The 15,401-nt window shown below is 50.2% G+C and overlaps 6 protein-coding genes across 6 annotated transcripts; 3 read left to right on the top strand and 3 right to left on the bottom strand.

Annotated features, from left to right (window-relative positions):
• Positions 1-110: 110 nt before the first annotated feature.
• On the top strand, positions 111-1,018 carry N7443_003190 (opsin family protein; the record flags this gene model as incomplete). The annotated part of the gene is made up of 2 exons (XM_056883246.1): positions 111-236; positions 299-1,018. The coding sequence occupies 2 exons, from the start codon at positions 111-113 to the stop codon at positions 1,016-1,018; spliced, it is 846 nt and encodes a 281-aa protein (XP_056745087.1).
• A 3,122-nt stretch (positions 1,019-4,140) lies between these two features.
• Positions 4,141-7,339, top strand: N7443_003189 (pentapeptide repeat-containing protein; the record flags this gene model as incomplete). Its single annotated transcript, XM_056883245.1, has 6 exons — positions 4,141-4,254; positions 4,306-4,367; positions 4,569-4,881; positions 5,116-6,396; positions 6,459-6,869; positions 7,088-7,339. 6 exons carry the CDS (start codon positions 4,141-4,143, stop codon positions 7,337-7,339), a joined length of 2,433 nt encoding a protein of 810 aa, XP_056745086.1.
• Positions 7,340-9,766: 2,427 nt separating this feature from the next.
• Positions 9,767-10,022, bottom strand: N7443_003188 (uncharacterized protein; the record flags this gene model as incomplete). Its single annotated transcript, XM_056883244.1, has 2 exons — positions 9,767-9,901; positions 9,966-10,022. The coding sequence occupies 2 exons, from the start codon at positions 10,020-10,022 to the stop codon at positions 9,767-9,769; spliced, it is 192 nt and encodes a 63-aa protein (XP_056745085.1).
• A 955-nt stretch (positions 10,023-10,977) lies between these two features.
• N7443_003187 (DUF3807 domain-containing protein) lies at positions 10,978-11,550 on the bottom strand (the record flags this gene model as incomplete). Its single annotated transcript, XM_056883243.1, has 2 exons — positions 10,978-11,472; positions 11,527-11,550. The coding sequence occupies 2 exons, from the start codon at positions 11,548-11,550 to the stop codon at positions 10,978-10,980; spliced, it is 519 nt and encodes a 172-aa protein (XP_056745084.1).
• Positions 11,551-11,890: 340 nt separating this feature from the next.
• N7443_003186 (HVSL domain-containing protein) lies at positions 11,891-12,843 on the bottom strand (the record flags this gene model as incomplete). The annotated part of the gene is made up of 3 exons (XM_056883242.1): positions 11,891-12,290; positions 12,336-12,555; positions 12,603-12,843. 3 exons carry the CDS (start codon positions 12,841-12,843, stop codon positions 11,891-11,893), a joined length of 861 nt encoding a protein of 286 aa, XP_056745083.1.
• Positions 12,844-14,491: 1,648 nt separating this feature from the next.
• Positions 14,492-15,296, top strand: N7443_003185 (uncharacterized protein; the record flags this gene model as incomplete). Its single annotated transcript, XM_056883241.1, has 2 exons — positions 14,492-15,127; positions 15,177-15,296. The coding sequence occupies 2 exons, from the start codon at positions 14,492-14,494 to the stop codon at positions 15,294-15,296; spliced, it is 756 nt and encodes a 251-aa protein (XP_056745082.1).
• Between the last annotated feature and the right edge of the window lie 105 nt (positions 15,297-15,401).

Below are 15,401 nucleotides of genomic sequence, written 5' to 3'. Positions count from 1 at the left end.
ATTCGATTTCAACTGTCTTGGTCCATATACATCGAGAGCTTTTTGCATCTGCGGGCGATCAACTCGATTCACCTCTTTATCGTTGCCCATTCCACGCGATGAGTCTCGCAATGGATCTCTTTGCCCGAGCAAATGATGCTCTCAAGGTCAACCCTGTGACTGGGGTTGACGAAGGCCTTGCTGTGCATGGATCGGACTGGCTTTGGGCTGTCACAGCCATTTATATCATGGCTCTCGTGAGAATTCTCCCGTCGACTGCAACTTGTTTTCACTAAGACTAACACGTCCAATTATGTAGCTCGGTTGCTTGGTCATGTCCTTCACTGGAAAAGAAGCCGAGCGAGTTTTCCACTACCTCTTCACCTTCATTCTCCTCGTCGGCGCCATCACCTATTTCGCCCAAGCAGCGGATCTTGGCTGGAGTCCAGTCGTGCAGACTGACAATCTCGGCAATGGAGTCATTCGTCAAATGTTCTGGGTCAAATATGTCAACTGGGTCGTCGCTTGGCCCTCGCTCGCTTTGTGCCTCGGTCTGATCTCTGGTGTATCCTGGACAACCATGCTCTGCAACATCGCCATCGCTCTGCAGTGGCCTGTTTGCTACCTTGTCGGTGCTTTCGTGACCACGAGCTACAAATGGGGTTTCTTTGCCTTTGGTACTTTTGGCTGGATTATTCTCGCAATGAGCACCATCAACGAGAGTCGCGAGGCTGCACAGCTCCTTGGTATTCACAAGGACTACATTATTCTCTCTGTTTGGATCAATGTGCTGTGGTTCATGTACCCAATTGCCTGGGGTCTGTCCGATGGAGGTAACAAGATCGGTGTTACTGGTACTTCCGTCTTCTTCGGTGTTCTCGATGTCCTAATGGTCCCCGGTCTGGCCTTCCTCGTCCTGTTCCTTTCCCGCAAGTGGGATTATCGTCACCTGAGCATCGCTTTCAGTGATAGCCGTCCTAGCCGCGAGATGGAGGCTGCCGCCGCATTCAAGTCTGAGGTCGCTCACTCGGCTGTCTAGACACATGTTTCAACCTGTTCTCCTTCGACTCCTGGACCACCGCTTCGCTTGCAAATAATAGCAAAAATCCCCAATTTTTGGTTTCTTTTGTTTCTTGAATTTTCAGGGGAGCCATTGGGCTTTTTCAAACTCTGGAAATTAGCTAATTAATTATCGATCTAATGCTTTTGTTATTTATATGCCTCTTAGACAGTCCTATGAAACATTTTATCCATCGGTTATCCGTAATTCTCCACTTAGCGCACAAGCCCGGGCAAAGTCGAGCCCCCAATCCTTCAATGCTTTGAAAATCAAAATCTCGGTCGGAAACGTTACCAAGACTGACCACCTTGCATGGCTTCCCATCAGCTCGTCTACTTGGCATTCTTCATGTCAAAATGAACAAGCTTTAGTCATCTAAACCCTCGATGGTGTAGTTGGATATCACGTTCGGCTGTAATGGATACATATAACCGAAAGGTCACCGGCTCGATTCCGGTTCGAGGGAACATTTCTTTTTTCTCTTTTTTCTACCCTTTCCTTGAGTAATGGAACTCTCCCAACACCCACATATAATTGTTTTGAGAATATTCACGTTGGCTTAGCAGCCCGAACCATTCCATTGGTCGAGTGATTTTTATTTTTTTCATTCTGAACTAGCTGGCCCATGCCATGGTAGCTACAGTCATATTTGAAATCAGTTTTACCTCTTTTCCCTCTGTCTTTTCCTCGGGCTCCACTTAAAATACCCTTGGCCTTTTAGGAAATCAACCCGCTCATGTTTGACCATCAACGTATCTTCGCTGAGAAGTGCATAACCAGTCGCGTTGATAGATTCGATAGTACCAATCAACTCACAATTATGAAGTTAAACCTTTGAGCTTCTTCTATAGTATTCAGTGCGATTAACAGCCTTAGCGGTGTTGACAATGCCTATTCTGAAGCCGATCTCATTAAATTTCTATTATCATCTTGATCAAAACCAAATGAACGAATTGCCTATTATACACGATCAAACGATGCATGAACAACCTTACGATCTTTGATTCGGCCTCTTTGATGGCCTTATCAACAACTACATCGCGCTTTTGAGTCAGGTCAGCCGCGTAAAAGGCCAATTATACCGAAACACTTTGTGGGACTCCTTCATCACGCTTGTTAAGCAGAATATCGCACATTCTTATACAGGCGGGTTGAGGGCAAATTCACGGTTACTTATAAGTAACATTAATTCGTTAAGCGTATCCTCTGTATAAAGAGTCAACCTACGGTCATTGGCGCGAGTGGTAGTGATATTGGTCTGGCCAATACAACAGTCGCGGAGGGTAGATCCAGGAACACCATAGAGGCTTGCTACACCGCAAAAGATCAAGCCTTTCTCGGCTTTCAAAGCCCCGATAACAGCTATCAACCTCCCTTTCGGGTCCTCTGTCGTATGCCTTATGCACGGCCAGTAGTCGGACTGTTTGGGACACTTTGGGGGTGCGTTATGCTGAGTTCGCCAGGATTTGACGCCCATCGCAAAGTTCACTGAGAGTAATTACAAGCAGTCTTATCTGGAAGAGATACTCCGGAGCAAATAGATACTGAACAGCACAAAGGGACCTCGGTGTCGAGAGTCTGAATGGAAATACTTCCACAAGCGCATCAATCTCAGCGCGAATGAAGTTTATATTGTACCTGCTGTTATCAACTTTGAGTTTCTTAAAATTAAAATCTTGTCGTCTCTATTCCGCGCCAGCTTGTTTCACGATCACGATCTCTACACCATGGAGTACCGGGTTTACCGCAGGGAATGTTCCCATTTGCACAATGGCCCTCACCGAATTCATTGACTGCATCATAATAGCGCTTTGCTAAAAAATTGCAGCCATATCGATGAGGAGGAGGTTCGTGATCGCATATATTCCGCAAATCGGTTAAAAGTTTCTTGTCAATGGCATAGCGGTTCTTCTCTGTACAACGAGACTGTTTTCCGTAATTACGGTAGCCAAAGTCATGGCGCTGGCAGGCTGGAGTGAAATTTAAATCGAGTGGATGATCGGGGGCGTGAGTACATCCGTCGTCATCCTAAATCAGCTCAATATGATGCCAGCATGCTTCCTTTTTCTCCAGGAACTGTGGCATTGACGCACAGCAACCAATCGGTGATCCACTCGGGGGATACACAGTCTGGAGGGTTCACTGTAGCTGTGACAATCGTTAGACTATTCATCGACCGCAATTAAAGCTCAGGATAGAACTAAATGTAGCCAGCAATTTTCTCTTACCTAATTCTTCCTTTTCAGCTGTAATAAGTGGAAATTGGTGGTTTGCGCCCCAGGCGCATCCATAGAGTATCGAGGTGAGAAGGAAGTTTAGTGTGAGCAATAGCTTAAACAACATGGTGCCCTTCCTGGGTAGAACCTCAGTCAGCATATGCTTGATCGGAATAGCTTGGATCAACAAAAAGTTGCGAACAGGTAAAAGGCAAGGGTGCCTAAGGAAATCACAGGGCTTTTTGTTGGTGCCGAACATTAGTTGAAGACGTCCACATGATTGACTAGGGTTAATATCATCAGATGTAATGATGCAATAGTCTTGTCAAAAATGGCTATAACGAATTCAAGCCATGGTTATGACTTTCAAACCCGTTTTACGAAGGAAAGCTCTAGCCAGGTCTAAATTTTAGCTACGCACCGATATACTCCAAACCTAGACCGGAAGTGTGTTACGACCCCGCCCCCGCGACCAAGTCCCACCTGTTTTCGGTCATGTTTCGCCACATTCATTTGGCTTCAAGGTTGTGTGACCTCGCGCGCAAGGGTAGGAGGCATTTTGGATCTATGATCTTCGTGTTTTTAAGCTACTTTCTATTACCAAGTATGTTCTACGGCATCTCGAGCTGCAAAGAAAAAGATTTTACTCATTCATCATCTAAGTTATGCTCAAATGCTTGGATATTCAATATTTCAAATATTAAATGGGACAAATCCCTTCAACATCGACAAATCGTAAATATTCGAGGACAGAGAAGGTCGGGGTACAAGAATTGAAGAAAATATTATCATAATGGGACACATGAAACAAGATCAACCCGCGTTTCGAAGGGTGGATGATCTATGCAAAATAAAGCTTGGAGGTTCCATCACAATTAAATCAAGATGGCAGCAGAAATGAAGACGGCGAGGAGGGCACCCGCGAAGTTCATGAAGCCAGACAGAGATCCAGCTGCATTGAAAACGGGCGAAACTCCCTCTCCGCTACCGTTGCTAGGGGTAGGGGCCGCAGTCTCGTGAGACCAGGTGGTTGACGCTGTCCTGGTGAAGCGTGGCGTCTGGCTGATCGGGTGTACGCCTCCGGATCCAGCAGCAGCTCCCTTTGAGGTAGCGTAAGCTGCAGCTGAGGAACCAATAACGCCACCGGTAGGTCGGGAGGCACCGACCAGAGTTGCCGTAACAGTTACTGCGGGAACAGACCCGGTGGGGGTGTAGGGAATTGTGCGAGTGACAGTCGAGCCAGTAGGACCACAATGCTTACAGAAAGTCTCAGTTGTAGTCCAAGTCTCCGTCCATGTGTCAGTTGTGGGCAGAGCAGAAGTCTCAACGGCGGCAACGGGAGTTTCAACAGGCGTTGTCATCGCAACGGTAGAAATAGGCTTGGTCAGGGTCACTGTCGTGGGTGTCGCAGCACAGTGCGTGCAAACGGTCACGGTGGTGGTCCAGCCCTCAGGGACCGAAGCAGATGTGGTCGCTGCTCCTGTGGCCGGCCCGGTCACGCTAGCAGTAGCCTCGGGGCACCAAGTTGTCGTGAGCGTAGTCGTGAGCGTGATCGTGGTGAAGCCGGTAGGACAGATGTCGGTGTACGATGTGACGATAACTGTGGTTATGACCTCACCGGACGCGGTAGGACTCGCTGTCACGGAAGGGGTGGTGGTGACCAGGGAAGTAATGGTATTAGATCCAGATCCGTTTCCAGTTGGCTGAGGGTGGCCAGTCGACTCCGAGGGAGTAGAGCTGGTGACCGGATAGACAGTGGTGGAAACTGGGATTGTCGAAGTGACAACAGAAGTGGAGTCCGCAGGGCAGTTGGTGACGGTAGCAGCACAGCTAATGACGGTGATCTCACTAGTAATGTAGACAGTGGAAGTAGTCATCTGGGGGCCGCCGGTGACAACGGAGGTGTTGGTAACAACGGGGGTACCGGTGACGGTAGAGCTGCCAGACGAAGAAGATCCAGTTGCAGAAACACCGGTAGATGAAGCAGTGCTGCCTTGGGTGGAAGAAGACTCAGAGTTGCCTGAAGTGGACGAGGTCTCCTTAGAGACAGAACCGCTCGACGAGCTTGTGGCGGAGTTCGGTGCAGAGCTGGAAACAGCGCTCGAAGGAAGCACACTCGAGGGGGCCGCACTTGAAGGAGCAGCGCTGGACGGGGCGACACTTGAAGAAATGATGCTTGACGGAGCAGCGCTTGAGGGAATCGCGCTTGAGGGGGTAACACTAGATGGGGCAACGCTGGACGGAGCAATACTGGACGGAGCAACGCTGGAAGGAGCAACACTGGAAGGAGCAATGCTGGAGGGAGCGACGCTGGAGGGAGCAACGCTGGAGGGAGCGACGCTGGAGGGAGCAACGCTGGAGGGAGCGACGCTGGAGGGAGCAACGCTGGAGGGAGCGACGCTGGAGGGAGCAACGCTGGAGGGAGCGACGCTGGAAGGAGCAACGCTGGAAGGAGCAATGCTGGACGGAGCGACGCTGGAGGGAGCAACGCTGGAGGGAGCGACGCTGGAGGGAGCAGCACTGGAGGGAGCAACACTGGAGGGAGCAACACTGGAGGGAGCAACACTGGAGGGAATCACGCTCGAGGGGGCGACACTAGACGGGGCAACGCTGGAGGGAGCGACGCTGGAGGGAGCAACACTGGAGGGAGCAACACTGGAGGGAGCAACACTGGAGGGAGCAACACTGGAGGGAGCAACACTGGAGGGAGCAACACTGGAGGGAATCACGCTCGAGGGGGCGACACTAGACGGGGCAATGCTGGAGGGAGCGACGCTGGAGGGAGCAACACTGGAGGGAGCAACACTGGAGGGAGCAACACTGGAGGGAGCAACACTGGAGGGAATCACGCTCGAGGGGGCGACACTAGACGGGGCAACGCTGGAGGGAGCAACACTGGAGGGAGCAACACTGGAGGGAATCACGCTCGAGGGGGCGACACTAGACGGGGCAATGCTGGAGGGAGCGACGCTGGACGGAGCGACGCTGGACGGAGCGACGCTGGACGGAGCGACGCTGGACGGAGCAACGCTGGACGGAGCAACGCTGGACGGAGCAACGCTGGACGGAGCAACGCTGGACGGAGCAACGCTGGACGGAGCAACGGAGCTAACAGGCGATGAGGTTGGCTTCGTCGTAGGAGTAATAGTAACGATAGTCGACGTCGTCGTGGGAGTAGGAGGAGAAGGATCACACCCATGCAGAAGATACTTCATATTCTGAGTGTAGTCAAAGCCCAAACTGTCGACATTGCCCTCAGCGGCGGTAGCCTCCCACAACATTATACCACCGAAATGGTGAGGATAGAGGGCCATATAGACGAGCAGAATAGCCTTCACCTCCGCGGGCTCGAGATAATACGAAGCGCCCGCTGCATCTTTAGAAGCTGGGAGACCTATGAAAAGCTTTGTGTGAGGGTTGGCACTTTCCTTGATGACCTGGATCCAACTGGCGAAGTTGAAACCACCATCGAAGTAGTCCGATGCCGAGCAACCTGCCGTGTTATAAAACTGGACCCAAATGAAATCGAACACAGAGTTGGCAATAGCATCGCTGAGCTGCTGATCCGGAATACTGCACTGAGGCGCAGCAGAGATATAGAAGGTCTCATCGGGGTATTGTTTGAAGTTGCTTCGGAGACGGTTGACCACCGTAGCCCATCCTACCTATTATTAGTGGTCCTTCTTGGAAGCCTTGGAGGATGAACGAAGATAAACTTACCGGTTGAGCCACTGTTCTCAATATCCAAGTCGAATCCATCGACCGAGTTCTCCTGGAATGGACGGGGGAACTTGGTTGCTGAAGGGTTGTATGGACCGAATGAATACCACAGGAAGTCGGCGAACCAGGTGGCTACATCGTCATCCTGGAGTTTTTCATTGGGAGAGTCACCTCCAACCGAGAGCATGATAGTCTTTCCATACTGTTTACAGATTGGGAGGTCCTCCCAGATCTGGTGGCAGCCGCTGAGCAAATGAGTGCCGTTGTATACCGTACCGTCACATTGATTGCCAAAGTTCGAGCCAGGCCAGGCACCCACGGCAGAAGGCAAGACGTTGATGAATCCAATGTTGATGATGTCTGAGTCAGACTCCTCACAGAAATGGGCCAGACGTTGTTGGTCGTATCCTTGACCCTATTTCAAATATCAGCAAATGATGAAGGACATGGAAACAGGAGGAAATACCCAGTAAAGAGCGACATTGGTTTTCAAATCAACGTCCAGAGCGAAAGAAGCAGGAATCAAAGTTGAAATCGCCGCAGCGAGGGTGAGGACTTTGCCTAAACCCATTTTGAAAGAATGTAATGAACAGCAGTTAAAGATTGAAATCGCCAGCTAAGGGCAAATGAGTGTTATGGCAATATGCCAGTATCGAACGAACGAAAGGACGCAGGCAAAAGTCTGCTTGGGCTGCTTGTCTCTCAAGGAAAGAGTGAATTTGTCCTGCAGCTACGGAGATATAGAAACATAAATCAGGGGGTGGAGGGGGCGCAGGGACTAGCTACATTAAAGAAAAAAAGCCAAGAACCACCACCATCATACCTCCAATGGCCTAGTGGGGTCCTGGGAGGCACCGCTGGAACGTGGATCATGGTGCTTGAGATAGGGCGAGGCTCGGACATGTCCTAGTTCGGAGATTCCCTGTTTTTTTCCCCTAGACTGCCCTACTAGAGGCCACCAAATCCTTGTTTAGGCCACTCCACTTTGGGGCCATTCTAGCAAATAAATTCGTGCCTAAGATTAAAGCGAGAAAAGCAGAGCGGGGCATTATAATGACAGCCTTGGAGGCGCCTGTTTTGGCGGTGGCGCAAGTAAGATGTGACCGTAAAATGTGACAAGCCCCAAGCCCAGTAGTGTACCGGAGCAATCAGGAGCAATCAAGAACAGTCGGTAAACACGGAATTCACGAGCTAAGCAATTATAACGGTGGGATAGCTCAATATTGGGAGGATAGACGGCTGTCTAGACGCCTTGGCGCAATCTTAAAGAGCCGCATCAACAAGGCTACGAGCCTTAGAGGAAGTTAGCCTCAGGGTCCGGGCACAGTAGTCTGTACAGATCATTGGGAAAACGGGGTCAAGTTAACTTCCGGCAGTCTCCGCTCGTTCTTTGATTGGGTCTGCGCTGCGCTAAGCAGCGCTAAGGCTGGTAGTCCCAGACAGACCCTGGAACCGAGATGTGCAAACGGTTCCATCGAGGGTCCAAGCAAACAGGGTCGGGAATGAACGATGTTGACTCCAACTTTGTGCGCCGAAATTCTTCTTTGAACTTTCTCAGGTCATTTACTGTGCTGGACAAATCCACGAAGAACACCCCCAAGTATAGCAGAACTGTGGAAATGAGATGTATGCAGGTTGCAAGCGAGCCGAGCAGAACAGGAATCCTAATGGTGCGATGATTAGCGTAGGGCTTGGCAGAGACAGGCACACCAATTATCGGGGGCTGAGAGGTCGTTCGATATCGGATGGCGCCCGGATCAGCCCGCTTTGGCCGAGGTCGGTTAAAATCGTCTCTATGGCCCCCACCAAACCACATTCCAAGGAATTTCCCAAGTTATACGTGTTTATCTAGAGCCGTTTCGATTTTCTATAAAATCATATCCTTAGGTGATCTCGGAGTGTTAGGTGTCTAGCAAGCCTCCGGGTCGTTTTCTTCCCTTTTCTAGACTCGAAACCCCTCGGTTTTCATGGTAAAGATTTGGTGCCTGACCCAAAAGGAGCTAACAAACCTAGATAGGAAATAAGTGCGAGTTCCAATACATTGGCTTGTCGCACAGACCGGGGTTTCATCCGGATTTAAGGGCTCATAGGAGCCGCACTTCCGTGGTTAACGTGGAAAACAACGCCGAATCGCCTGATCAATAGCACACGTGCTGCCTGTACATTGCCTAGTCTGGCCTAGCGTTCGTGTAAATTGCTTTCATTACATCCGCCCCGGCCCGGGCACTTATGTCTCATTATTACTTGGGACTCACTAGACTACTATGCGGGGAAAAGGGATATGCATATTCACAAGCCCTGCCTTATTGACCTTTAGATCTCTTACCGTATCATAACCCGCAGCAACCCATATAAACCTTGCAGCCCCGCGGAGTCCTGCAAAATTGAAATAACATATTGGCGGAGGTGGCTATGGAGACTGACGTCCCTCGTGGACAAGACGTTCCATCTGGCCTGTTACGAGCAAAGCCACTCACGTTCCGTAATCAAGAACCCTTGATAAATACTTCATTCCGCTTCTAAAATGAATCTGGTCTGACTTGTGCATTGATTCCCGAACCACAAGGGTCCATCTGGTGTCTATCCAATATTTGGATTAGCCTGGCAAAAGATCCCGTATACTCTTACGGCCCTTCGGTACGAAATAGGTAGTGCATCATTCGAGAAAACTTAGATCGAGCAAATATTGAATCTAAACATTGTAACCAATGCCCATGCCGAAGGAGCAACACTCAGTCCACAGATCTCGATGCCGTCCGCATATTCACAAGTCCCACAGTCACGACCACCACTAACACTCATCAACCTCACACCCCGAAACCGGCGCACAGCCTAGTTTACAAGCACTCTTCGATACTCCTGCGCCAACATTTCCCGTGGTAGTCCCGATAACCATACATCCGCTCCTGCAGATAGACTCGGCGTTCTGAAGAGGAAGGTTTGTCAGTTTAGAATTGATTTTATGGAGTTTTCGTCGTGGGGGAACTCACGCAATCACATCCCTTTTCGAGAGATTGTTCGTTTTGGTTGGGGGTTGGTGTGGCCATGGTTAGGGTTGTGAGGGCTAGGATTGTGAGGGTGAGGAGTTTCATAGTTCTTATGTGTTGGGGTACAGGTAGATTTGGTCCGTTGGTGTTATTTGTGTTTTTAGATGAATTATAATCGAGGGACTCAAGGTTTCGAGAGTGGTGCGGGATACATAGATTTTTGATGTCTACGCTAGTTACGGCAGGGATTCTATTCGGGTACCAAGGGATGGGAGTATGCATGAGCGACAATAAGAATCGTAGAAGTTCCTGGCGTGGATGATTAAATTCTAAAGGCTATGGTGTAGGGTTTCAAATTTTGTAGAGCAACCCGGGCGGTCCCATGCAGCTGACATCCCATGGAAATGCATATGCATTTATGCTCCAAAAATTAAGAGACATCAATGCCTCACGTATTGACCAACTAGCAAGGCAAACACTCCTGATCACACTTCTGGCTGTACATGACGGGGAAACCGAAAGCGTAATCACGCTGGCTGCTTTTAACAGTGAAGGCGGTATGAAAATGCCTCAAAGTAGAGTAAGGTGTTTCGCATCGAGCACCAGCATGTCTTCCACCCGAGGCGGGATCGAGATGGATGAGGTCTGAATCTATGCATCCAGCCGAGATGAAGAGGTCTCCGCCTTGAGAATGTGGAGATTGCATGGCCATTTCAGACCAGACCTAATACTGAGACATATATCAGTAAGTCTGCTTTCAAAGCTCATGTGCGAAATACAAGACGAGGGTAGGATTTCAGAGAGAAGATTAAAGTCGTCAAAGCCTTACACATCGGAAGAAGCATGATGGTATGGCATTCCGACTAAGGATGACTTAAAGATTTTCATCACGGTAGAGGTTATGAACTCGAAAAAGCAAAACCAGGATAACTAACCAGGGTATTCATATGTTCCTCAATCTCAGCAAAGATGATCCTATTACCGGATTCCTTCTTGCCGAGGTTCCACAGAACATTTAGTCCGCATAAGAAACGATCTTTCGACCGATGTACGCCACATTCTTCTCCGGTTTCGACTTTGTGGTGTCTTGAGTTGATTCTCCGTAGTCGAGGTCGGAAGACGCGTTGTGTGGACGCTGGGTGTTGGGCTTTCGCCCGCCAGAGGAGCGCCGTCTTGTCGAACCATCATTGCTCAAGCTTGCGTCCGCAGCTTTTGCGTTACACTCAAGGCTATTTTCAGCCCCGGCGTCATCGGCGACGTGTCGACGTGCTTCGTACTCGGCATCATCTTCTTCAAGCTGTCGCGCACGCAGCAGCGCGTGTATCTCACTGTGTCGAAAGATCCGGATTTGCTCATCTGTGAGAGTTCGTTTCATGCCATCGGGGTAGTATCCCAAATCCTCCTCTGCCTCGTAGGAATTTTTTTCTTCTTGCGCGGGTTCTGTTGTTGGGGGTATCAGTGGTTTGTGGGGGCCGGGGAAATGCGCTGCTTGGAAGACTTGCAGGTCTTCCTAGGAAATAAAAGCTGTTAGAGGAATTTCGGCGGGGCAGCTGAAGCGACTTACCAAGGTGACACCTGGGACCTGCATCGTGGATGCTGCAGTGGTGAGGATGTCAGATTTGGCGACGCGGTCCCGGCGCGTGAGATTATTTCGTCACGTGATGTGATTTTCAATGACAGGTTGAACTGATTTGAAATGGATATTATATGCTATGTTTTCCCTTCGATGAGCTCTATGATGGTTAAGGTAGCTTTTCAAGTCAATGGTAGGAGTGCATGGTTCCGATATATGGCCCAAGTGACACCATCGGTGGAGTATCGAGTTTACGTACACAGTGACAGAGAATGAAAGAACGTTTATGAGGTTATACCATTCAGTCGTTATTCTATGTCTTGAACCCCATTTGGATATTCTCACAACACCCTCGTCAAGTAGTCTTGGAAAGAGATATACTCTCAACATGATTTCCAATCTTAGCCTTAACACTATCAAATCGCACCTCAAGGCCCTTTACCTCAATCAAATCAATACCCTGAACACGCTCCACATCCTCCTCGGCTGGCCCAGTCAAGCTCCACGCAATCGAAATATGGAAGCAGTCCGAGTAGTCGACACGCTGACGGTCACGCGCACTTGACGCACGGGGGCGAGAATCACGCGAGGGCGCATAAAGCGGCGGCTGATCAAAGCTTGCCAAGGCGCGATTGGATAAATGGAGCAGATTGTTCAGCTCATTGTTTTGCGGCCTTGCGACATGCAGGACGAGGAACCAGCGAGTTTTCTCGTAATTGGAAACCCATGTTAGGGTATCAGGGAGGACTGAGAATCTGGGGGTTGTTAGAATGGATTGGTACTGAGATCAGGGTACATACGGAGCGATGTGTGAACCGCGGATGGATTTCTGAAGAAGCTCTGTGAACGAGCTCCGCTGCTCGGTGCGGAGTACTACAGGTCGCGAAAGACTAATGTGAAGCGGGAGCTGAGCGCCCAGGTCACTGTGCAATAGACTGTGTATGCTCTGTCCATTGGAATGGCCTTGCGCTTGGGCGATGAGATCTGCAAGGAGAGCTAGTTCGTTCTTGGCCGGGTACCCTGTATCCAAAATTAGCAGTGAAATCAGCAACGCGAGGGCTACATACATTCCAAGTAGAGGTGACTAGGCCAGTTGCCTTCCACATGTGGAACGACGCGCTTGCGACCTCCATGCAAGCTCGGGTCATCTTTTACGCTGACCCGCGTGCCAGACGCGTAGAGGTCGTGGAAGGCTGGTGGGAGTGGGGGTAAGCTGGCCCCGGTGGTGAGGCGGGGCTTTTTGGATGGGGGGGATACGGGTTCTGCATTTGATTCCGAGTCCGACTCGGAGTATTGTACGAGGGACATTAATTGAAGATGCGTGGGAAGCTGTGGTGGTGGTTGGGGTCATTGTGGGGAGCCGAGTTTGGCGGACGCTAAATGAACACAGTCCATGTGAGGATCATCTGCAGGTGGTGGACCTTGCAGAATTGACCGGTATAGAGCTGCGTGGAATGATTTTTTATTATTTTTATTTTATTCTGGTCTTGTCTGAGGTACCCCGTACATTCCTCGTGCCACGTCCTTGCGGCGCCACCGCATTCGAAGACGTGCATCAAGTCCAATAAGTGATGATCGGACGATCATTCGGGGATGTCGAGTCGAAGTACGGAGTACTGTAGTTCTCTCGTTCTCCGTGAAAAACCTCGTGACACACAACATGTCGCACTAGGCCATTTCAGTATCTTGGAGGCTCCGGGTCTGCAAGGGCATGCTGCGTGATCCTAGCCAACATCACAAGATCGTGATATTAAATCAATCTCGCTTAGTTGATTATGGAGAAGGAAATGGAATGGCAATGATTGGTGCGAGAATCCCCTCGGATCTGACGGAAACCAAATGACTCAAGCTTTCGGGCCCTGATCGCCTGAGACCCTGCTCAGGTCAAGGTTCCAGGTGCTCAATAGCAGCATGAATCATCGGCTGTCTTCATTCTCCAACATACTCTCAATGGATAGGCAATGATGCTCGAGGCCACCTCTTCAATTCCGTTGAATCGATGACATATGCAAGGGAAACCGTTTTGGTCTTAAGTGGTGAGACATGATCTAGACGGGCCTGTGTCTTGAGTAGATCCTGGATAGTGAGGTGGCTGGGAAGAATCTATCGCTACTATGAGAGCTAGTCAATAAGCTTATTCTAGTGCACGGGTCATCGTGCGAATGGAAATGGAATGTGATCTTCAGAACAAGGTTTTCAGCAGCTATCCTAGAATTTAGCTATGAATCATCGTAGAATGAAGGTTCGGTCGAGGAACCTGCGTCATCGGCTTAACGTGGAAGCCTTGGATGTGGATGCAACAGGAAAGCCCCAACTGGCCCTTGCCCTAAGGCTAGGGGGCCGCGCGGTTACTAAGCCACGTCCCGGCCACGGATACCCGGCGCATCGGAACTCAGTGCCGTGCCTGGCAATTACCGTTACTATTCTGGAGGGAAAGAAGGGAAAAATGTGTGGCCTGGAGCTATGATAGCATAGGTGAGCTCGTAGTGGACCTACGATGTCAATTTGCCCCTCTGATGATATCACCTGGACGATCAGCAACGGTGCATTGGGCGCAATATTCCCCGCAGGGTCCTGACGCTAACCCGAATTGGAAGGGAAAGTTCTAGCGTGCGAAGATGGCCCCACTACTCGAATGCCACTACTTTTCTATCGATAAGCATGGGATGTGCAAGTCGTCACGTCACCTGCGGTTGCCTCGGATGTTTAAGAACTCCCTGCGTCGTTAATTTTACACTTTACTCCCTACACACTACTCAATACACTTTATCCTAGCTCTGTGCGATCTACCGTGCATACAATACGTGACCCTGCCATTTCCAAATCGGGTCTATACTTTATATTGCGCGTGATCCTTTCACGGGCTGATCTTCCCCTCTCACACCTTTCTCTTACCTACATCCCTCTCGTGTTTGCTCCCTAGATCAGCAAACCCGGCATTCAGCACTCAGCTACCATGGCCGTCGACTGCATGCCGATGGCTTCGCTCCATCACCCTCACCACCCCTACAACCAACCATCTAGCCGTCGGACCAGCTTCAGCAGCAACAATCCGTATGCTCGCTTCGCTTCATCCTCGGGCTCCCACGCCCCATCGCGGCGCTCATGCTCTGTCTCTGAATCCGTGCGTTCCGCGCCTTCCATGTGGTGGGACGGCACAGCGGAGCACTATCCGGTAGAGCCGAAGAAGCGACGAGAGAGCCAGAGTTCCGTACCCCGCCGCAGCAAGTCGCAGCGAGTCTACTCGCGCAATTCCATGCTTGTGAACCCCGACATTATCGACCAGCTGGATAATGTCACCTCCTACTCTTACCACCACGAGGGTCCTTACGATGCAGTCTGCGCCGAGCGCAACCAAGACAGCAAGCACAGCCCTCTCGAGGCCGTCCGAGAGTCTAACGAAGAGGCACTGCGTGCGACACCCAAGGATAAAATCACGGACTGTCTGAACAGCCACCGTCCACTTGACGGAACTGCTTTCTTCCCGCCTGGTCACACAGATATTAACGGGCAGACATACGAGTACCAAGAAGGCTCGAATGTAGTCCGGAGTGACTATGGTCTTGGTGGATACATGCGCCAGGTTCAACAGGTAAACACATCCCCTTGCTTACTGGTCCTCAATTCTGACTATTCCACAGAGATACAGCGATGACGAAATCAAGAATGACTCGTTCTACCTCCGTCCTCTCTCCAACCCCTTCAGCCAGCTCAAGAAGAAGCTGAGCCTCCGAAAGGGTAAGCGTCGCAGCAGTACTTAAGCCATGCTTGGTTGCCAACGCTACTTACGACTTTACGACTACCACGTGCCCTTTGATGGTGACCGATCATGAGACCTGGTTAATGAGTTTTGTATGAAATACAGG

This window comes from Penicillium atrosanguineum (assembly GCF_028827265.1).
Source record: "Penicillium atrosanguineum strain IBT 20685 chromosome Unknown utg000002l_segment0_segment0, whole genome shotgun sequence".
Classification (NCBI taxonomy): Eukaryota; Fungi; Ascomycota; class Eurotiomycetes; order Eurotiales; family Aspergillaceae; genus Penicillium; species Penicillium atrosanguineum.
This window is presented reverse-complemented; position numbering and strand designations above follow the sequence as displayed.